Source organism: Cibotium barometz, chromosome 30 (genome assembly GCF_041138505.1).
Source record: "Cibotium barometz isolate CiBa-2024 chromosome 30, ASM4113850v1, whole genome shotgun sequence".
Classification (NCBI taxonomy): domain Eukaryota; kingdom Viridiplantae; phylum Streptophyta; class Polypodiopsida; order Cyatheales; family Cibotiaceae; genus Cibotium; species Cibotium barometz.
The window spans coordinates 51,805,879-51,829,143 of NC_141075.1; the positions used below are offsets into that span (position 1 = coordinate 51,805,879).

A 23,265-nucleotide genomic window follows, 5' to 3' on the forward strand; every position below is an offset into this window, starting at 1 on the left:
GTGCCCATAGAGCGCCTCTTTCGACGACTACAGACACTAGGCATACCCTCAGACATGATGTGGGGCATATACAGGCTATATGAGCAGGTCTTTGGGAGAGTCCGATGCCCAGGAGGCTTGTCCGACACACAGTTGCTAGCACCATTGGTGTGAAGCAGGGGTGCCCACTCTCCCCCACGCTCTTTGGGCTCTATATTGATGAGGTGGTCGACTACATCACACAAGGAGGAGGCTCTGGGGTTGAGCTATCAGGTATTACTGTCCATGTTATGCTTTATGCTGATGACATCATCTTGGTATCCGACACGCAGGTTGGGCTTCAAAGACACCTTGTGGCTCTTGATGACTTCTGCGCACAGCACGGTCTCACAGTGAACCTTGGGAAAACCAAGGTTATGATCTTCCACACCTCACCCGCAGTCAGGAGCCACACTACTCTCACATTAGCAGGAGGGCGGGTCGAGGTGGTGAGCTCTTATGTTTACCTTGGCATCACATTTACTAGCTCAGCTGGACGCTTCTCCATGGCTCAGGCAGTCCGAGACAAAGTGACCTGGGGGTATGCAGCTCTTGCTGGCCTTGAGCGTCAATGTCATCAGGTACATTTTCAGGAACCCCGCACGAAGGGGTGGCTCTTTGATACATTAGTGACACCAGCCTTGATGTATTCAGCAGCGGTTTGGGCACCAGGGCTTGCAGCCTCCACATGGGTACAGCTGGAGAGACCACAGATCTTGATGCTCTCGAGGATGATACACAGCAAACCATCCGTCCCGCACGACATTGTTCGAGCTGAGTTTGCTGCACCACCTATGGCAGTGGAGGCGTTGTTCCAGACAATCTCCTTTATATACAGGATGAGGGAGATGCCCACGGAGAGATTATCCCGCCGAGCTTTTGAGGCATCCAGACAGCTGGCTGAGGCTGGACACACTGGATCTTGGTATGCACAGATGCTACAGTGGTTCTCACATCATGGGATAGACATTGAGCGGTTGCCACCTTTTCAGTATGATCAGTCTGCTCCACGAGGTTACCTCTCTCTCAATGAGAGGAACAGAGTGATGAGACAGGACATATGGCAGCGCTACATACAAGAGACATGGACAGCACCAGAGAGCCCACTACCACTAAAGATGCTGTATTACAGAGACCACTTTATGAGCATCTCAGGGGATGGGTTTATACACCGACCGCGGTATATGGATGTATACATGCCACACCGCTCTCGCGTTGCTATTGGACAGCTACGTGCCACGAGGAGGTCGAGACTGAGGATCACTTTGTATGTAGATGTAGAGCCCACCAAGGGGTCAAAGATAGATATGCAGGATTGTTTGAGGAGCACTCTTCACTACATCAGTCGATGGAGGCCTCGGACCAGCGACAGCTTGGCAGACTACTACTAGAGCTTCATAGTTCTCGAGAGAGACTCCTCCAGACACCCGCTCCCACTAGGGGTGTTTGTACTAACCATGATTTAGTTTAGTACTAACCGTGTTTTCAGTTGTGTTTAGGGCAAATTTTGGAAAGAACTTCACAATTCAGAATCCATTTAAGCCTAATGTTGTAAAGCCTAAAGCCTTAGAGTGAACCTAGGTATTGTAACTGAGCAATATAAGAAGTCAAAAGCCCTAGAATCTAACTAGAACAAGTCGCCTAGCTCAAGTAGGGCTAGGAGGATTCCAATCAGCATAAAGAGAGCCCAAATTCATTAATCCACTATTAGGTGGCAATGCTTTGAGCTAAAGGCATGTACTCATGCCTATTTAAAGGCCTCTAATCAATGGAGATCCAAGCGTATCATCATCTTGCCCTCCTTATGTTAATCTTTTGAGTCATTAGTATTAATCAGTTCACACCAGTGTAGCTCACAATGTTTAGTGTGCTTGTCATGCATAAACATCATGCCTAAGCAACACTTCTAGCTATCCAAACATCATAATCAACACGAGAGGTCCTGGGTTCAAGTCGCTGCTGGTACTCCCACCTATGGAACTCCATGTGGCTTGAGCACCCACGAAAAATCGCCTTCCGACAGGCACACATGATGCACGCGCAGAAAGAAAAATAACTACTACCCCCGGGGGCGGGGGGGGAAGAACGACCAACTGGTGGACACGGGACATTGCAATGCAACAAGGAAAGCCGGCTAAGTGGACAACAAACTGGACACAGCATCTCCACTCAAAGGGGTAGAACCAATTGGGCAACCACCCAACAAATTAATACATGGGCAGATGAAACAGACAAGCAAACAGGCTTTCAAATATACACTGCACCATTCACCGTTTGGTAAACCTCAGGGTGCTTATAGAAGACAATGGACCCAACAGCAATGAGCTGTTATTGTTGCTTTCAAGAAAGCATTCAATAATGGTTCCAAAAGATAGTCTGTGAAGCATGAAGGGTTTGGTCTTCTCGGCCTAGCTACCATAACTTCTGAACACTCTTCAACCACTGGAGCCTCCATGCTGGGTTTCTTGGACCAAAGTGAAGATACGCACATCAAATGTGGAAAGGGAGATTAAAAAGCTGAGAAAGGAAGAACAAGTACAAGGCATACTTGAGCTTGGAAATACTTACTTATGACTAAATCATGGTCATCCTCGTTGTTATAGACGATTGCGGCTGCATAGCCTGCAGCTTGGGCATGCTGCACCTTTGTCACAAATGTGCAATCACCACGTTCTATGAGAAGAAAAGCAGGAAGATTGGTCTGTTTGGCAACAGCCACTTGAGGAGGTACACAAGCATTTGATGGGTTTGCTGCAGACAGTAATCCTACGATACCAGCACCAGAGATTCTGCGTGCTGCCAAAGAACTAAAATCAGCATCGAAAACAATGTGTTAAAGATTATTCAGATTAAGCCAGTAGCTTTACACAATACAAAGGTTCAAATCATCCCAAGAGATAAAACCTTGAATGCAGTTATAGGATATGCAATGGATAGCTTCATTGATGCATCATGCATGGTTGTACATCAAATTTATATGTGATAGGGAACCGACCATAGTCATTAGCCCCATGCTTGATATATTGGAGAGCATAGTTCATAACATTCGCATTTGCTGCATGAAGCAAACATTTGCAACATACGCGTTTGAAACTCGTGCTTCGTGCTTTTTTTTTATGTTTTTCTAAGGTTTTACATTTTTTGAAAGTTACTACGTTTTTTTTAATCGAAAATCGGTCCATGCAATGAGCATTTATGTGACTTGTAAGTTGTAACTTTGTAAGTTTTTATAATGGAACTTGGAGAGCTTGAGTTTACAATGTATATTTGTATCTATTTGTCTAAATCTCGTCCTTTCTATAAGGTATTATATTGGTCACGTATGTTACTTGGCCCGGGCCGGAAACATACTCGAAACAGTCTTACATACCCAAATGCGTATGCGTTTGCTAAACGTATGTTATGAACTATGTTGGAGAGTGGTATACCATTTACTGGGGGCTGATGGTCCTTTGATGTTTCATGTTTCTTGTATTCCATGATGAGATTTCCATGGACATTTTTGTATCACTCCAATGAGATAGTTTTGATTTGTTCTATTTTATTTTCTATTCCATGATGAGATATACCATGAACATTATTGTATCACTTTGGTCTCATGGGCCCATTGGGTCTTTTTTAGTAGATGCCCTCTCTCTCTCCTACCCCGAGGTTAGCTCCTTAGGCTGTATGATGATGATGGTCCCATTTTGTATCATATTTCTCGGATTTGGCATTCTCAACTCGTAGCTCTCCTCTGTAATTTCTTTTGTACCATGATGAGATTACATGGACACTATTGTATCACTTTTGGTCTCACAAACCCGTTGGGTCTTTTGTAGACATTTAATAAAACTTTCTTTCTGTGCACCGGTGGCTTTTCGCGCTGCGCACCCGTTGCTACGCGCCCCTTTAAAATCTGATCTAGGTACATGAGCAGAGAGCTCTCATATCACCCTAATACATCCCTCATGGGCCGCTGTGACATGGTGGTGCTCAAGGTGGTAAAACTGAGCTAGCGCGAGAAGGTCCTACGATGATGGGAGATGATGGCCCGGATCTTCCTGTGGTGGCGTGGCCGTGGGCGAGGGCCATGGGGTCTGGGGCGTCGAGCCCTGCATAACTCAGTGGCTCTGTCGAGTGTCACACCTCTCGGCCGAGCTCGTACACTAGCCTGTGGTCTGGGTATGATGGGTGGATCGGCCCTCGGAGTGCTGGTATGGAAGAAGTCAGTGAGAGCTCTGTGTGCTGGTCCTCGAGCAAGTACAACTGATCTAGATCTCACTAAGGACTCCCTGTGTCTACGGAGCTCTAGAAGAAAAAGTCCCAGGCATCTCTGATCCGAGAAGTCCATGATCCTGGAAAGTGGTCCGAACCCAGCTCGGAAGAGGCAGTGGAACCTCCCCCGAATCTCGTAGGGGGCATCAGCATATGTAATGGTCCTCTGTCTCGGGCTTTGTGTGATAGAGCTGGCATATCCTGTCCTCTGGTGCGGCTGCCCTAGGCCCATATCTGGCAGTCTCCACTCTCAGTTGGTGGGATGAGGTGCGGATCTGGCCGATCGCACATCTCACCCCAAAGGATAGGTGTATGTCCATGTAGCGTGGACGGATGATGAACCCATCCTCTATTAGGCATAGGAGGTGATCTCTGTAGAAGGCCATCTGTCCCAAGTGGACGACTAGGTGAACTCCATGTCCTCTTGAGTATCCAGGTCTGACAATGTCCTTCCTGATAACCCTGTTCCGCTCTGTGCGGCTGAGAGCAAATGTCGGGGCCTCTATGCTGTACTGGAAGGGGGGGGGAGTGCCTCCATCTGCATACCGTGCATGCCAAACCAAGTGCCTACCTGTGCATACCACCACTCTGTATCTCCCACAAGTGTCAACTGTCTCAAGGACTCCAGGGCTAGCCAGGGGTATCTATCAAGTGGAAGCTCCCATAGCCTATGCCAGTATGTCACTGTCTGGAATAGAGCCTCTGTCACTATCGGTGCAGCCCCATCTCTGCCCGCACAATCTCATGTGGCACTGATGGTTTACTCCAAATCATGCGTGAGATCATCGCCACTAGGGGCCTCTCCATCGGCTTCCACCCATCATATACCTCCTCTGTATCTGTCTCGGCCGGCTCTCTCCTCTGTCTCCTCCTATGGTATAAGCTAGGACCCCAAATGGGGGCACCATACAGTAGTGCAGGTGTAACTAGAGTATCAAATAGCCAAAGCTTCGTCCTCGGCTCCTGAAACTGTATCTGTGAGCATTGCCTCTCTAGCGAGCCATGTTAAACATGTGAACTATCGGGGTGAAGCCCTGTTAAACATGTGAACTATCGTCAATGTATAGACCAAATAGAGTAGGAGACAAGGGGCAGCCCTGCTTCACATAAAGCCTTGTTAAACATGTGAACCAGTAAAGGGGCTAGCGTGTCTCTAGCATGGGAGAAATACTCGATGAGGAGTCCATCATGATCCTGTGCTCTCCCAGTCTGCATCCTGTCAATAGCATCTCTCACCATGCTGAGGTGAAAGAAGGAAGAGTGTGGGGGACGAGGTTCAAGTGGATGGGGCAGAGGCGGCTGCTTGGGGACATGGTAGAGAGAGGTGGCTCTCTCTCTCTACTCTCCCTTCTGTCTGCGTTTTTGCTTTAGCATTTTGCTTTAGCATGTTCTAAGTGGTGTTTAGGGCTAAAAGAAGACTATCACAGCTTCCGCGTGTTACATTGGTATCAGATTCGGACAAGAAAGGGCAATTTCCACGTGTTACATTGGTACTTGGAAGGTGAGGCCATTCCTTGGTAGACTCAGTGGGCTCATGCCCACACCAGATTAGGTATGGCAGCTTATGTGTGGGACCAGTTTGTCCGCGACCTTAAGCAACGGTTTCTACCGCCCCACTACCTTGAGTGACTTGAAGACGAGTTCAGGGGAGCGCGTCAGAACGCGCAACCAGTCCTTCAGTTTGCCAATAGAATTTCGACTTTATGTTTGCAATTAGGCTTATCTGATTCGGACAAGAAAGGGCAATTTTTGTATGGCCTTGACACGCAAATCCAGTGGGAGGTGCGTATGTTTAGGCCAGCCATCTTCGAAGACGCACTCTCGTTTGCGCGGAGTGCAGAAATGAAGCATAATGGTGGCAAACCCAAGACTTCCCAGCCGGCTACCGGCTCGGGGGAAGAAGGCCAAAACCAAACGGGGTCTTCCCCAGGACAGAGCACGGGAGCCTCTGGCTCCAAGAACTCGAACAATGCGTCTAAGCTACTCCAAACCAGAAAGCGGAGGCAGGCAAGACAGGTGGCAAGTTGAGTGCTGAGGAGCTTTCTCAGTACAAGAAGGAGGGTAGATGTTTCTTTTGTCATACAAACTTCTCGGGAGTGTCCTAAGAAGACTCCAAAGACCGCCGCCGCTGCCTCCACAGCTTTCGTGGTGAGCCCACCTCCCACACAGACCCCAGTGGCTGCCCCTAGTTCTTCAAATCCCAGTGCTTCAGTTGGAGCAATTATTAGCCGAGAACTCGAAGATAAGTAGAAGGACGCCCATGACCAGGAGTATGAGCGCAACGAATTGCTCAAGTCCTTTGGCTACATAGGTGGCTAGAGAGTCGTTGTCTTGTTTGACAGCAACAGCACGGAGAATGTGGTCACGGAACAGGCCACTAGGCGTGCCCGTTTTGTCCTGACTTGGGTGGAGAAACAGGTTGAGGGTTTTAGCACAGGCATGACAACGAGCGTCAAATATGAAGCACTAGGTGCTAAATTAGTAATTTAGGACATAGAATTTGTGCGTGATTTTATGGTTGCCCCTCTTGTACAAGCAGACATAATGTTGGGCATTCAGTGGTTTCACAAGTTTCTTCCTGGTGTCAAGTGGGACAAGCACATGTTCCAGATCAATCAGAATGTGTCGCCCAAGTGACCATTAAGTGTGAACCAAGAATTCCGAACTTTCCGCTCATAAGCCACTTGCAGGCTAAGCCAGCACTCAGGAAAGGCGCACATTGTGCAATGATATGCATCCAGACAGCCCAAACGGTGGCCAGTGCTTCCGAGAAGTACTTGGCTCTCCATGAAAAGTTCCAGAAGATTTTTCTTCGGGATAATCTCCCTCCCCAGCTCCCCCCGTCCAGACCGGAGGACCACAAGATTGACCTCCTCCCAGGCTCGGAACCCCCGAGCAAGTTTCATCGCCTTTCCAAGGCAATGGAATCGATTGTGTGTCGATTATCGTACACTCAATAAGCTGACTATCAAGAGTAGATTCCCAATGCCTAGAATAGATTATATTCTTGAGAGGCTGAATGGAGCAAAGGTGTTCTCAAAACTTGATTTAAAGAGTGGGTACCACCAGGTGAGGATTGTGGAGGGAGACATCTCCAAGACAACCTTCCGTACGGAATGGGCCCACTATGAATTTGTGGTCATGCCATTTGGTTTGACAAACGCCCCAGCTACATTTAACCGCATGATGATGCGTGTTTTCCGGGAGTTGATTGGAAAGTGTGTGTTCATATTTCTAGACGACAGCCTGGTATTTTCAGCTACGGTTGAGCAGCATGACATTGATGTGGAGAAAGTCCTTAAGTTGCTGGAAAGCAATGAGCTCTACGTCAATGAAAAGAAGTCGGAATTTTATCTGTTCCAGGTGCATTACTTGGGATACATAATTAGTGCCGAAGGCATTCAACTTGATCCGGCTAAAGTGGCCGAGATTGTCAATTGGGAAGTACCTCAGACAGCCTATAACATCAGATCCTTTGTGGGTATATGCCAGGCATACTCCACCCACATAGACAGGTTTTCTGACCTCTCGGCAGATCTCACCGATCCGCTTAAGGGTGTGAAGACAAGAAGGCAACGGATTCGAATGACTCCACGAGCATTGGAGGCATTCAAGAACCTCAAGGTGGCTTTATCAGAAGCGCCTTGTTTAGCACTTGCCTCGTGGGACGAACCATTTCAAGTGATCACCGATGCGAGTAACATCGCAATTGGCGGTGTGTTACAACAGAATGGTCATCCAGTAGCTTACATGTCTCGTAAGTTACTGCCCGCACAGAAAAATTACTTAGTCTACGATCGTGAACTCTTAGCAGTTATACAGACCTTGAAACATTCGAAACATTTTCTGTATGGCCATGACTTTGAGGTTCGCACTGACCATCAGGCATTACGCTGGATTCAGACAATGCCAAGTGCACAGTGGAGTGACCGACAACACCGTTGGAGCCAGATATTCCAGCAATTCGGTGGTATGATTGAGTACCTTCCGGGAAAGGCCAATCCAGTGGCCGATGCTTTGAGCAGGAAGGGACAAGTGACTTCGATTCAAACCACTAGACTCGACCTTGTTGGTACGGGACTAGATGACATGAAGCACACGTACGCGGATTCCGAGGAATTCGGTACACAGTGGGAACATGCATTGGATGCCACAGGACCATGCCACTTTCTGATACGCAATGGTTGGCTTTTCTACAAAGGCCGACTGTGTGTCATGAAGTCATTCAGGGCAGCTCTTCTCCATGATGCCCATGACGCCATTACTGGTGGTCATAGGGGCTTGAATTTGACTCTGGAGAAATTGGAACGGCAATATTATTGGTCAAAGATGAGGCGAGATGTGTTTACATATGTTCAACGCTATGATATTTGTCAAAAGGTGAAAGCTCCTCGTGGAAAGAAGATAGCGTTGTAATAGCCCTTGCCAATTCCTGAGGGACCTTTTCAAGATATTTCAATGGACTTTGTCACGAATCTGCCTCCCAGTCCGAGTAAGCGTAATACTCAGTGCTTAACTATAGTTGATAGATTTAGCAAATTTGTTATGCTTATATCTTGCACGGCCAATGTGACCACCGAGGATGTTGCCCAGTTGTTCATTCGGCATTGGTACCCGATTGGCGGGATTCCTAGGACCATAGTGTTAGACCGAGATGCCAAGTTTACCAGTCATTTTTGGAGGGCATTGTTTGATAACTTTGGTACTAAATTGAATTTTTCCAGTGCATTCCACCCACAGACGGACGGCCAGACGGAGATATACAACCAATATATACAACTAATTGGCCTTTGATGTGCTAAAGTGTTATGTCAACGATCAGCAAGGTAAGTGGGAATCATATTTACCTTTAGTTCAAGCTGTTTTGAATGATTCTTTTTCTTCAGCTATTGGCAGGACTCCATATGAGGAAGCGTTTGGAAGACCTTTCCACTCATTTTTGACCAGGACCTCGTCTTCAGTACCTGAAGCGAACAGAGTGACGGAGTCGTACCAAGAGATTTTAGAGTCAGTAAAAGACAGGTTGGCTTATGAAGCAAAGGTTGAAGCAGGTGGGCAAGCGATGCCCAAAGTTGTCTTTCAGGAGCTTCGGACCCTTTTCCATCCAGAAAAAGATCAATGAGGTTTCCATGCAATTAAAGCTACCTCCGAGTTAGACTATGCACGATGTGTTTCACGTCAGTTGGTTAAAGCCATATGCAAGTCCAATCCCTTTAGAAGTTAAAGACGAGGCGAAACCAGATATTGTTGATGAAGCAGAAGTTATGGTTCCAGAACAGATCCTTTTGCACCATTTCAAGCATGGCTCAGGCCGAAGGCAAAGACAGTTTCTCACGAAGTTTCGGGACCGAGGGACCCACGAAGCGGTATGGCTTGACAAAGAGTTTTTCAAGGACTATCCGATATTATTAACGGATTATTTGGAGGCTATGCAGCTTCCGTCTAGTTAAGCAGAAGGGGATGTCACGTGCTTCCCGCACTTGGATGCCACATAGACATATCTATACAAAAGGTGCAGGACCTGGGATGGCAAACTGGTCCCATGTGAGCCCAGTCCAGGACGAGTCAGCCAGGGTTCCATCCCAGTCGTCCAAGGTCAAGTGTGTATTGTCCTGCACATGAGTCCAAGGTCAGGTGTGCACTGTCCTGCACATGAAACAGTGCCAGTCCGCACTGTGAGTCTCCCTCTGGGATGATGTCAGTGATTCTGTGTATCTGGTATGGTACTCGATGCCAGATCATTGTGTGGATAGTTAGGGTGCCTTTTTGTACCATATGAATATACTGAATTTCCAGCTCTCTCTCTATATACTCTCCCTTATGTCTACGTTTTTGCATCAACATGTTCTAAGTGGTGTTTAGGGCTGAAAGAAGACTATCAGAACTTCCGCGTGTTACAAAAATTGTCCATGGAAACTCCTCATGGAATACTAAGAACATAAAAACATGGGAGCAACATCAGCTCTGACTAGATGGTATACCACTCCCCAAAATGTCAAGCATGGGGCTGACGAGTATGGCCGAGAGGTCTCCCTCAGCTATGTCACGTGGAAAGGTAGCTCGATCGCGATGGAGCATGTACTGGATCTGGAGCTAATGAGGTGATCGTGGCCGACGAGGGGATCGAGGGTGTCGGGCACGCTGGAGTGCAGAGGCTCGGTCCAAGGTAACTCCTCTCGGGCGAGGTAGGTCCGAGCAGCTCGTGAAGGGTCCACAAGATCCACTATGTCGGTGTCCTCCACCTCCTGGGTCCAGAAGAAACTGGTGATGGTTGGCTGTCGAGGAAGGGGGCGGGGTGGCTGGGGCCTGTATCTCAAGAAGGTGTCCCTGTGTCTGCAGAGCTCAAGTAGGAAGAGGCCCAGGCAACGCTAGTCCTGGAAGTCAATGATCTTGGAAAGTGGACCGAATCCCTCACGAAACAGACAATGAAACCTCCCGCGGATCTCATAGTACACTGGGCAGCCGCATATGTAATGCTCCTCCATCTCAACCTCTGTGTGGCATAGTCGGCAGATCCTCTCCTCTCTGGGTGTCCGTATGAGCTTCCCGGCTCTGAAGATGTGCTCAGCTCTACCTGTCTTCACTCTGAGGCGGTGGGAAGAAACCTATATATGACCAATCGCACTCCGCATGGCATGGGACATGTGAACACTCAAGTAGCCCGACTGCTGGATGAATCCATCCTCAGCGAGTGTGGAGAAGTGGTCTCTGTAAAAGTGCATCTTCATGGGGAGCTCCGGGCGTGTGATCCATGTGCAATGTGTGTAGAGGCTAAGAAGATCTAACCGGATAACCCGGTTGGTATCCTCGTGAGACAGCCAGAGAAAAGGGGAGTCCAAACTGTACTGAAGGGGGGGTAGGCGGTCCATGCAGAGCCCATATACTGAGAACCAAGTGGAAACTAGTGCATACCATACTCCAGAGTGCCCCTCAAGTGCTAGCTGTCTGGAGAACTCCAGGGCAAGCCTCGGGTACCTATGGGGATCCATGTGACTGATGTGATGGAGGTATGTGACTGTCTGGAAGAGTGCCTCCACTACCATCAGGACTGCAGCAAACTCTGCCTAGATAATCTAGTGTGGGATTGATGGTTTGCTGCAGATCATACGGGAGAACATCATGACCTGGGGCCTCTCAACTCGTTGCCAATCCTCATCAGATAAATCTAGCCCCCAGAAAGCTGCTCCATACATGAAAGCTGGTGTGACGAGGGTGTCAAAAAGCCAGCCCTTCGTCCTAGGCTCCTGGATATGTGCCTGGAAGCACTACCGCTCAAGTAAGCTCAAGGCTGCATATCCCCGCGTCACTCTGGCATGTGTTGCGGGAAGCATGGTAAAGCGTGGGCCAGTGAAAGTGACACCAAGGTAGACATAGAATGAGACAATCTCCACAGGATCCCGTCTATATGTGAAGCTCAATCTGGATGTGATGGGGCAAGAGGTATTGAAGACCATTACCTTGGTTTTACAAAGGTTAACAGAGAGGTCCCGCTGAGTGCAAAAGTCAGGTATTGAAAACCATTACCTTGGTTTTACCAAGGTTAACAGAGAGGTCCCGCTAAGTGCAAAAGTCATGTAAGGCATCCAAGTGTCTCTGAAGCCCTTCGGCTGAGTCTGAGAGGAGGACGCTGTCATCTGCATAAAGTAGTATGGGGATCAATATGCCCACCAGTGTGGGACCAGCCCCGCCTGATCCATCAATGAAGCTCGAGATCTCATCAATGTAGAGGCCAAAAAGAGTGAGTGATACACCCCAATAGTGCTGGAAATCTCCTGTGATGTACCTCCTGGGGCTCTCACTCGTCTAGTGACGGACTCATAGAGGGAGATGATGCTCCAAACCCTGTAAGATGGGACTCCGATCTCTTGTAGACGGTGTAAGAGGCGGCCTCGGGGTACAGTATCAAAAGCTTTGCGGAAATCCACAAAGTAGCAGTAAGTCCTTTGGTGTCGTGCTCTACCCGCCTCGATGATGGCACGGAGGGTGAAGATGTGGTCAAGGGTAGAGTAGCTCCTTTTAAAGCTAGCCTGTCTCGAGGCTCTACATCTCTGGCTCTCTGCAAATGAATGAGCTCCGCCTCTAGCATTGATCCATAGAGTTTGGCCAATGTGTGGCCAATCATGATCGTCCTGTAGTTATTAGGATCAAGTGGATCTCCGGCCTTGAGGATGGGGGTGATGGTGTTGGTGGACCAAGAGGGTGGAAATCCTGCACAAAGGGCTCTATTGAACATGTAGGCTAGTAGGGGCGCTAGGGTATCATGGGCATGCGAGATGTACTCGGCAGCGAGTCCCTCATGATCTTGGCCTCGCCCATTGCGTAGTCTGCGAATGGCCTTGAGGACCATGCCCTTTGTGAAGAAGGTGGAGGTGGTGGGGCAGGGACCTGGTGGTGGGGGCAGGGGTGGCTTGTCATGTGCACACTGTGTATCTACCGTGTGCTACACGCACACAAGACTAGCTTCGAGGTAGTACTAGGACGACCTCGACACGCTCACTGAAGCTACACCCCGTCCCTGCCTGCGCGTCCTGCACACCAGCGCCCCCCCGCAATTGCGCTTGCTCTTGCCCCCCCCCGCCTGCTGTAGTTCCTGCCCCCCCCTCCCTCGTTGCTCTGCCCGCCGCCCTTCTCTCTTCCACCCCTTCGCCTGCTTCGCTGCTGCGCCCCCCCCTCCCTCGCTGCTGCGCACCCTCCTCACCCCCTCGCCCCCTCCCTCCTCGCCTCCTCGCGCCCATCTCACCTCTGCATCGCCCCGACCCCCCCTCCGCCAGCATTCTCCTCCCCGCCCCTCATTCGCGCAGCTACCGCCCCCCCCCCTCCCCCCGGGCTTCTCCTTCGCCATTTTTACCCCCCCTCCCTTTTCGTGCTGACTTCCGCCCCCCAGGGGGTTTTGCTTTTCTTTTTTCCTCCGGTCTTCCGCCTCTCTGTGTGCAGCCCGTTTCTTGCAAGATTTCCGCTTTCGCCTCGCCTACGCCTGAGCTTCAGACTCTGATGGAGACTCCTCCCGCCTCGCCTCACAGGGACTCATCCGCAGCCCCCTCGCCCGCCCCCGAGGACACCCCCATCAGGCTTTCTCTTTCGCCGGAAGAGGAAGCGAGCCTCACCGCAGAGGTGGAACGCCTTCAGGCCCATTCCACCATCTGTCGTATAGTCGGCACTCGCCCCAGCAGAGGGGAGATCCGGGATCTTCTCCAGGCCCGCCTTCTTGCAGATGTGGGCAAGATCCTGGACGTACAGCTTCTGGGCTGGAGACATTATCAGATCGAGTTCGAGACCGCCCAGAGTGTGGCCAAGGTCCTTGCCATGAGTCCCCTTGACATCAGGGGTGCTCGGGCTTTCTTCAGACCTTGGCAGCATGGCTTTGATCCAGCAGCGGCTGAGCAGGGAGAGCGCCTTTTTCATGTTACAGTTTGCTTCCCTGGACTCCGCCGGGAGTATCTTCCGCTTCTCTCTCGGCTAGGAGCATTGGTGGGCTCGGTACTCGAGACTGGCCCCACAGCAGCTTCAGTGGTGGCCAGAGCAGCTGGGCTACCCTCCATCAGAGTTTTGGTGTCTGACATCTCCTCCCTTCCTAAGGTCATTCAGCTACCTAGGATAGGGGGGGGATGGATTGATCAGAGAGTGGAGTTCTCGGGGCTCCCGAACCAGTGCTTCATATGCAGGCAGGTCGGCCATCTGGCCAAGGCCTGCCCTCGCAGGAGACCTCGACCCTCACCACAGCAACAGGCCCCTGATGGCCCGCCCACAGATGCGGCACGGCAGGCTGCCTCCGGGACACCTGCTCAGGCCACAGAGACCTCGGAGTGGCAGCCTGGACAGGGGCGCCGCCGAGGGAGACAGTCACAGCAGCACGCACAGAGACCGCTGCAGCAGCAGCCACAGTCTCAGCCTCACTGGGTTCCCGTGAGGAACAACTTTGCTCCCCTCCAGGAGGAGACCCCTGCAGCGACTGAGGACCAGGAGATGCCAGCACCCCCTCCTTCACCCCCCCCACCCCCACCCCCACCCCCATCCCCTCCCACTGCCTCGCTTCCACCTTCACCTCCTCCCGCCCCCGCTCCGGTCTCGGCAGCGGCTCCCTCTCCGCCCCCCTCGCCCCCCCTCCTCCCCCCCCCCACCCGCCTCGCCTTCCCGGGAGACCCTGGCAGTCCCCTGGCGCTCGCCCGCAGTCCGGAGGGCGCTGAGCACCGACCTCGCTCGAGCACCACAGAGGAGACCTGCCATGCCGATCCGGGCTTCACGGATATCATCTATCCGCAGTCGGCTCAGTCGCCTCGGTGTTAGACAGCGATCGGAGGCTTTCGGTTACGCCTTCACTCGGCTTTTTGGAGCAGAGGGCTCCCATGAGCCAGCACCCATCCACGTTCATGTAGTGATACCTCCGGCCCGCGGGGAGGAGGCACTTGATTCAGCAGTGGCCTTCTCGTTCCCTCTCTGTGGCCCTTGCGACCGGGAGTGGACTCTAGAGCTCGCTATTAGCACTTTGAAGACTCAGGCAGTTGAGTTTTCTCATCATGTGAGCGACCTGGAGGTGACAGATGTGATAGGCCGGCTCTGGGAGTTGGCTCATTTTTTCTTGGATCCCGGGAGTGTGGATGCCTCAGGGATTCGTCATTTGGTCGTGCGTATAGTGGCAGACTTAGCACGCGACCCTAGATATGTATGTATACACGAGGTTGCTCTGTCAGAGCGGGAGGCAGTCGCCATGGGCCACAGCCACTGGCGCCTGATCCGGGATTCTTGCAGTACACCGGGTGGGCAGATTCGCAACCACTGGGATGGGGACTACTCTCCATCCAGGCCCTTGCGAAGGCCCGCCGCACGGCTAAGACAGCATCTACCTCAGCAGGTCATCCATGAGGATCATCTCATGGAATGTACAGGGCCTGGGCGGAGCACATTTTATACGCTATCGAGGTTGCTTGAGGCAGGAGCTTCAGAGATGCCTGGTTGGTGGCAGCATTGATATTTTGATGATGCAAGAGCACCACTTGGGTGAGAGCAGTATCCGGAGATATGGTTCGGTGATGCCTGGTAGATGGGATACCTTTTGGTCTGCAGGGTTTGGTCCTTTGGGTGGACAGGGAGGAGTTTGCATGGTCATTGCAGATGTATGGCGGCAGGCCATTGTGGATCGAGGGATCATTGTGCCTGGTAGAGCACAGTATGTCATTCTGAGGATGCATGATGAGCTATTGGGCGTGCTCAACGTCTATGCGCCTAATCATGCTAGTGCCAGAGCAGAGTTCTGGACCCAGGTTACGGATGCATTGCCAGAGGCCGCACATTGGTGTGTCGGGGGAGACTTCAACATGCTTGAGGACCCGGCCGATAGGGTGGGAGGCAGTCATGTTACAGTGCACGGCACGGAGCTTGCAGCTTGGGACTGGTTTTGCATGACACTGAGGATCACTCATGCATGGCAGCATGGGGCCTTCTCCCGTTCTCAGGACAGTCTTAGTTTCTCTCCGTCGGATCGTCGACAGGGAGGGACTAATCTATCACGGATTGATCGCTTTTATGTGGGCGACTGGTTAGGGGAGCGAGGGGGCTCCGTCGGCATTCTCGCTGGCACCTCATTTTCAGATCATGCGCCAGTTATCCTGACATGGGAGGAGAGGACACAGGAGCCCAGCTTGCAGTTGAGGATCCCAGAGAGGGTACTTACAGATCCCAGTCTCGCTGAGGACATTGAGAGGATCTGGCATGATAGTCAGTGCTCTGACCAAGATGCAGCAGGCCAGTGTGCCCAGGGACTCATCGAGCTTAGCTCTTTTCTGCACGCTGCAGCTTTGACACGGCTGGGAGAGATTCGCGAGAGGGAGCATCGGCTGAGACGCAGCCTTGCCTCGTTACAGCGCCTCCAGGAGCAGCAGCCGGCATGTGAGTGGTTGGTGTCCGAGCTGAGCCAGGCACGCCAGGAGGTTAGAGAGGCAGAGGAGCAGAGACATGAGTTTTACTATCGTCGTCAGGCCTCTCAGTGGACGTAGCTTGGTGATAGAGTGACTGGTGAGTTTTTTGAGATCACTGGACCCCGCCATGCTCGGGCAGGAGTCTGTCAGCTTGGTAGACCGGATGGTTCGGTAGCTACTGAGCCCGGGGAGATCAGAGCCATTGCCACTGCATTTTATAGAGACCTGCTTTCAGCGGAGCCAGCCACTGAGGACAGAGATGCTTGCAGACAGACTGTGTGGGCCCATGTGCAGAGGAGGGTCACAGATCGTATGCGTTCAGTTCTTGGTGCGCCTCTTTCAGAGATTGAGCTTGCCGAGGCCTTGAGGGTCCTGCCGCGACATAGTTGCCCAGGGGAGGACGGACTGACGCCGGCCTTTTTTATGCGCTATTGGGACCTTTTGGGGCCACGCCTCTGCAAGGGCTTTCAGCATGTTTTGGACACTGGGGTGATGCCGCAGAGCTTTTCAGAGGGCTTGATCTATCTTATCCCCAAGGGGGAGGAAGTATCAGATGATATTCGGCATTGGAGGCCTATTACGATCCTCAATACTGTCTACAAGGTCTTAGCAAAGGCCTTGAGTTTGAGGATACAGCCCTTCCTGGGGGAGTTGATTCATGCTACTCAGACAAGATTTGTCAAGGAGCGCAGTATCCTTGACAACATCTTTACTTTCTGGGAGGCGACAGCCAGAGCTAGATTTCTTGGCGAGGACTTGGTCGTGATGCTTCTCGATTTTGAGAAGGCATACGATAGAGTTGATTGGGGTTTCTTAGAGGGCACTATGCTTCACTTGGGCTTTGAGCCAGGATGGATCAGAGGGGTGGCGGCTCTGTATTCCACAGCTCGCAGCCAGGTGTTGATTGCAGGAGGACGGGGGCCGAGTTTTGAGCTGACCAGATCAGTCCGTCAGGGGTGTCCCCTCGCCCCCTTTCTTTTTCTCTTCTTTGCGGAGGCTATGAGCATGTATTTGACGGCAGAGGAGGTTGGTTTGAGAGGACTTCAGCTCCCAGTCTGGGGGGAGGACTTGCTTGATGCTGAGTTTGCAGACGACACGGGCTTATTTTTGCATGGCCAAGAGGCCAATCTTCTTCGGGCAGAGCAGTCGCTCCAGGTTTTTAGTGCAGCTTCGGGAGCATTGATCAATTGGCGCAAGACAGTGGCCTTTTGGATCAGTAGTGCTCCCACTCCGGCATGGAGCCCGGACCCCGGTTTTAGATGGATTCCTCCAGGCACAGCAGTGCGGTATTTGGGATGCCAGATTGGCCTAGATTTGTCACCTGAGCAGCAGATTGCCCTGCTTCTTCTGAGTATTCGGAAGAAGCTTTTGTATTGGAGTACAGCTCGACTATCCTTGGCTGGGAGGGTGGTGGTGGCAAATCAGGTGCTGTTAGCGACCATGTGGTACATTACGTCTTGCTGGATCTTCTCGAGCTCTTGCATCAGCCAGGTACAGAGGCTGATCAGGAACTTTCTGTGGTCTGGGCGGGACGGTCAGCCAGCTCGGGCAAAGGTTGCATGGGCAGTTATTACACTTCCGCTGGCTCAGGGAGGTTTGGGCATTATAGATCCAGTCGATCAGAGCAGAGCCTTATTGGGGAAGCTTATTGTTCGGGGGTTGCTTCCAGGCGGTGAGCCTTGGAAAGAGCTCCTCTTGCAGCGGCTGCAGGCTCGGGCGCCCCCAGCAGGGGGCACTTGGGCACCAGAGATTCGCTGGATCTTCATAGAGATGAGGAGGACAGGCCTCAATAGAGGATGGGAGGACAGATTTGCTTTGAGTATCCTGAGAGCTTGGGAGCTGCTGAGACCGGGGCTCTCTCAGCGACCTCCTTCTTGTGTTGAGGAGCGGGCCATACAGCCGCTCATCTGGAGCCCAGCGGTTCGCACAGAGCAGGGTCATATGCTGGGTTCTCGGCCTCGTTTAGCCTGGGGGCCTTTAGCGGCAGGCCCAGCTCGTAGTTTTGGAGACTGGCAGGCCTTCTGCAGTCTCCCAGAGGAGATCCAGGTGGAGAGGCTGAGTCACTTCAGAGGGGGGTTGATTATGAGAGATGATATTCAGGAGGCACTCACAGAGGAGTGGTTCATGCCTCTCGAGCCAGTGACCCCACGGTGGATGGGAGCCTTTACACAGTTGGAGATCTTGATTGCTGTCAGAGCTTGCGCTGAGGATCGCAGTTGCCTCTACTATGAGATTCAGGATGAGGGCAGACTCCAGCGAGTGGAGGTGGAGTCGCCTTTGGTTGCAGAGTGCACCTTTCAGAGGATTCGGGTAGTGGCCGCCGCTTCTCGGAAGTGGCATATAGACCCCGATCCTGCTGATGTGCTCCCGGATTGGCGCATATGGGCATATGCAGCGCGCCCCTTGGCCCGGCTACAGTGGGACCCCGGGGAGTATGAGTGGCACGATCCTTATGCATCCCTTGAGGCCACAGAGATTACCTTTTTCCAGTATACTGTTCGGCTGGGGCGGCATATTTTGACGGCGAGGAGGACGGTCTCTCCAGCGGCAGCGGGGCATTGGTGGCTACAGGGACTCTCACAGGAGTTCCTGGAGGATTTTTGGGCTCGGCTCTGGGCTAGTCGACAGGCCCGCAGGATCTCGACTTTTCAGTGGCTGGTCGCCCCCACAGGGGCTCAGCAGGTGGCACTTGGCTTGTTTACAGCGGTCTTCCGACGGCCTGCGTCCGATGCGGCCACCCTATGGAGACACAGAGACACTGCCTTTGGGATTGCCCTCAGGCGCAACAGATTTGGCTGCGGATGCTGCGTATTCTGGCTCCCCTCTCTCCAGAGGGTATGTTTACGTGGGGCGCCGCTGCTTGGTCGACCTCGTCAGGGCCTGCTATGGGCTATGAGATGGAGCAGGGCAGTCAGGCCATCAAATTTATTAGGGGCCAGCCTCGCCTGGTTCCAGCACCGGATTTCTCGTCCACCAACTGGACACAGGAGCGGGATTTACGATGGGAGCTCCTCACCATCTGGTTCACCTGGAGGGCCCGGTGCTTTACGGCCTTTGAGGGGAGATTGGAGCCACCAGCAGAGACTGTACGTGGGATTTGGCAGGAGTTGATCCACACCCTGCGAGGACAGTACGACCGCATCCGGGGAGACTCGAATGAGGCGATCTTGCGGCGCCAGGCCTTTCACACCACTTGGCGTTGTGGCCCCTTCTACACCTTACACACGGGATCCCCCCGTTGGCACTACAGGCCACCTGTTTGGCTCTTCCCCCCCCCTATTGTATGATTTAGCCTCTCAGTCCTTTGTACTGATGTTTGTATTTTGCAGCACCTAGGGAGAGTCTCCCGGGCTGCCATGCTGTATTCACTGCTCTGTTTCTCTTATGAGCAGGAGAGATCTTTTGTAGCCCTACGGGCGTTTTTTCTATAACTAATGAAAGGATCTTTTCTCGGAAAAAAAAAAAGACTAGCTTCGAGGTTTGGGAAAGCTTGGAGCTAGGCAGGCTGATTGGAGAGCTGAGTTAGGGATAGACTAACGGGCGGGCACCCAAGTATGGACGGGCGGGCGCCCACATGTGCACGCCCGATGATCGGCCAAGAGCCTATAAAAGGATGGCCAAGGTTAGTCATTAGTCATATAGAGTCTCGCATGACTTTGTGAGAGCTCTATGGTCAGGAGCCTAGATCTAGTGCAAACGTGCACCTGCTTCATGCAGCCGAAGCCGGCAGCAGTCTCGAGGCCTACGAGGGTAGCTTCGTGGCGGTATGGGACGTCACGAGGTAGAGATTGGTCGGTACGTCCATCTAGTTAGCTCAACTCGTGGCTTGGTGGAGACAGCCAAGTCTTGTGGGCTTGCCCACGGCTGTCATGGTTGGGAGGTGAATCAGGCCCCTGGCCTGCACCCCCGTCTTGTTTGTTTGGGCTATTTGCAGGTTTTGAGTCATGTACCAGGAGAGTTCTACGAGGAGATCCTATGGGGATTTGACAGTGGCATCAAAGCAAGCCTCGTGAACGAGCAAGTCGGTAGGTAGAGAAGATGAGGTCAAAGAAAAGGTATGAGTTCGAGAAGCTTGCTGTTTTTTCTGTGCATACTGCTGTTTTTTCAGATCAAGTATGTTGCTTTTTCATCGTAGGAGCCCGTGATGATGGAGATTGTGGTCTAGTTGGGTTGGTTTTCTTAGCAAGAAGGACTGTGTTGTTGCAATTGTTTGAACAGTTTGAAGAGAGAAAAAAGAAAAAGCCAATCGGCTGGATGCAAGAGAGAGAGAAATGAAATGAAATGAAATGAAATGTTATATTAACGTCTTCAAAAGGCCATAATGACCTATGAGACCAAAAGTTACATCATGGTGAGAGAGAGAGAGAGAGAGAGAGAGAGAGAGAGAGAGAGAGAGAGAGAGAGAGAAGTAGCGCTTGTATGGTTATTGCGCAGTTCTGTGCGTGAAGAATCTCATCACACGTAGCTACACGCAGACCGGTTGTTTGCGGGTATCTGTACGCAGGCAGGCGACTGCTTTCGCACAGTCAAGTGGAGCGCAGGCCGATTGATACGCAAGCAGCACAACCGGTCATCTGTACGCTCAGACGGGCCTGGTACGTGTGCACGCGCAGGCAAGCGCTAGTGCGCAAGCGGCAACTTCAGTGGCTGGCCTCCACTTTTTGATCTTGCCTAGTCTATCTTTTGCTCCCTCACTTATGAGACTACTTCTGTCTCTTTGCTTGGGACTGTATTGCTTCAGTATATTCAGCATATTTGCTCCATATCTCTCTCTCTCTCTTGCACTCTCTACTCAACACACTCTAGTGCTTATTTGCTTCCGCTCTGTGCACTCTTTCAAAGGAGGCATAGCAGAGAGGACAGACCCCAGATTGATCTAGCACAGATTGGGAGATATCTTGCCCCTAACCTGATGTATGACATCCTACACCCAGTCATTGGCACCCGTTGGAGCTAGATGCTTTATTGGATCTTCCAAAGTCAGCATCGATGCCTATGTCAGGGCATATGTGGTTTGCATTGGCCACTTCATTGATGAGATGTGGTATGCATTGGCTACTTCATTGATGAGATGTGCATTGTCACCAATTGGCCGAACATTTGGTCCATCTCCAGTTTTGTGTCTCATTCACTTAAGGCCAGGCCGGTGTCTCATGTGAAGAGGCCAGTATTTTTGCTTAACATGGACGGGAGCCAGACAGGTGCCACCCGTGTATGACCTGGACTGTGTTCTATCCATGGGATTGTCGTGCCATGGAAGGGCCAGTATTTGTGCCGTGTCTTGCCTATGGGACTGTCACTCCATAGGGAGGCTCGTGCCTGGAACTGTGTTTTGCCTATGGGACTGTCACTCCATAGGAAGACCAAGATTTATGTTTTATGTCGCGCCATTTCTATGAACGGGAGATATGTCCATGATACTATCTGCACATGCACTCATGTTTTGAATGTTTGAAACTGTTTTCGCATGACTTGTGATTTTGTGTTTGCCTGTTTGACGTGCCACTTACTGAGTAGGGACGCCTGCCAGTGAGTCGTGAAGTTTGCTCTGTCTTCTGACGAGTTTTGTTGCGTGTGAACAGGTGGTAAGTGTATTGCACTTGTTGGTTTAATAGCTTTATTTCTAACCTTTCATTTTATAAGGTGGTAAGTTCACATTCATTTTTAAGTGGGCACCCATTATGGGCACCCACATATGGGCCAAGGTGGGGAGCCACACTTAGCCCCTTAAGTGTGTGGGGTGGGTGCATGGCCACCTACCCACACCACACCATGAAACTGGCTGCCCCCATGCAACCTTGGGGAGCCGGCCAGCTGTGGTCGTTTACTTCCCCTCCAATCTCTACAAAAGGAAGCGACCACCCCACCCGTAAAGATATACAGCCGGCAAATCATCCCTGGCACGAATTGCTCTCAGGCTGCGCTACTGCTCTTCTCAGGCGGCTGCACATCAGGCTGCTGCGCTTCTATTCTTCTCAGGCGGCTGCATCACCAGGCGGCTACTGCAGCCAGGCGGTTACTGCTCCTCAGGTTGCACCTCCTCCTCCTCTCCTGCAGGCGGCTGCTCCTCCTCCCATACAGGCGACTGCTCCTCCTCCTCTCCTGCAGGCGACTTCTCCTCCTCCCATACAAGCGACTGCACCTCTGCTACAGGCGGCTGTGCCTCCTCCCCACAGGCGGCTGCAGCCAGGTATCCCTTCTCCATACAGGCGGTTGTGCCTTCTACAAGGTGGCTGCACTTGCTCTCCAGCAGGCTGTCCTCTAACCCTGCAGACGACTGCGCCACCCCACAGGCGACTACAGCTAGGTTTTCTTCTGCACTCTCCAGGTGGCAGTGTCTCCCACAACAGGCTGTGCTCCTCCTCCCTTTCAGGCGGCTGCCCCTTCTCTACAAAAGGCGGCTGTCTCCTCTTCAACAGGCGGTTGTTTCACCCTGTACAGGCGGCTGCATGGGGTTGCACCTTCCTTCCATAGGTGGCTACAAACGGCTCTGCACCTCCTAGGTGGCTACACCTTCTACACAGGCAGCTCCTCCTCCTCCTCGACAGGCTGCTACGCCCTGGTGTCCACTTCTAGTAGCTGCACACAGACACCTTGGGTATCTGTCTTCCATTTGCGAGCTACAAGTAAGTGAATTCAGATTTAAGTAAAGAACTTTGTTGTGAATCTGATAAAGGATTCTCTCTACTGCTAACACTCGTTCAGTGCCGGGTAGTCCAAGCTTTTGGAGAACCACAGTCCAAAGGTGCCGAGATCGGGAGAGCCAAGCGTTAGTACGGGAGCGCCTGTTTGTGCGTGGTCCTAGATGTAACACGCGGAAGCTCTGGGAGTCTTCTTTCAGCCCTAAACACTCTGGGAAACCATGCTGATGCAAAAACGCAGATATAGAGAGAGTAGAGAGAGAGAGAGAGAGAGAGAGAGAGAGAGAGGTGCTGGAAACTCAGTATATTCTATGGTACAAAAAGGTACCTAAATCTGCAGCCATGGGCTGCCTTACATAAAAGGTGGTAACACACCAAAATCTGTCCCCTATGGGACCCCTAATGACTCACACCCCTAGAGGGAGTGAATGAATGAA

The 23,265-nt window shown here is 51.7% G+C and overlaps 1 protein-coding gene across 2 annotated transcripts in view; it reads right to left on the reverse strand.

The window, feature by feature from the left end:
• Positions 1 to 23,265, reverse strand: part of LOC147621627 (receptor homology region, transmembrane domain- and RING domain-containing protein 2-like) — a 109,253-nt gene that overhangs the window by 66,028 nt on the left and 19,960 nt on the right. For both annotated transcript variants that reach the window (XM_086824418.1, XM_086824417.1), the window contains exon 2: positions 2,587 to 2,814. In XM_086824418.1, coding sequence (XP_086680544.1) covers positions 2,587 to 2,814 — 228 coding nt within the window. The remainder of the gene's footprint in view (positions 1 to 2,586; positions 2,815 to 23,265) is intronic.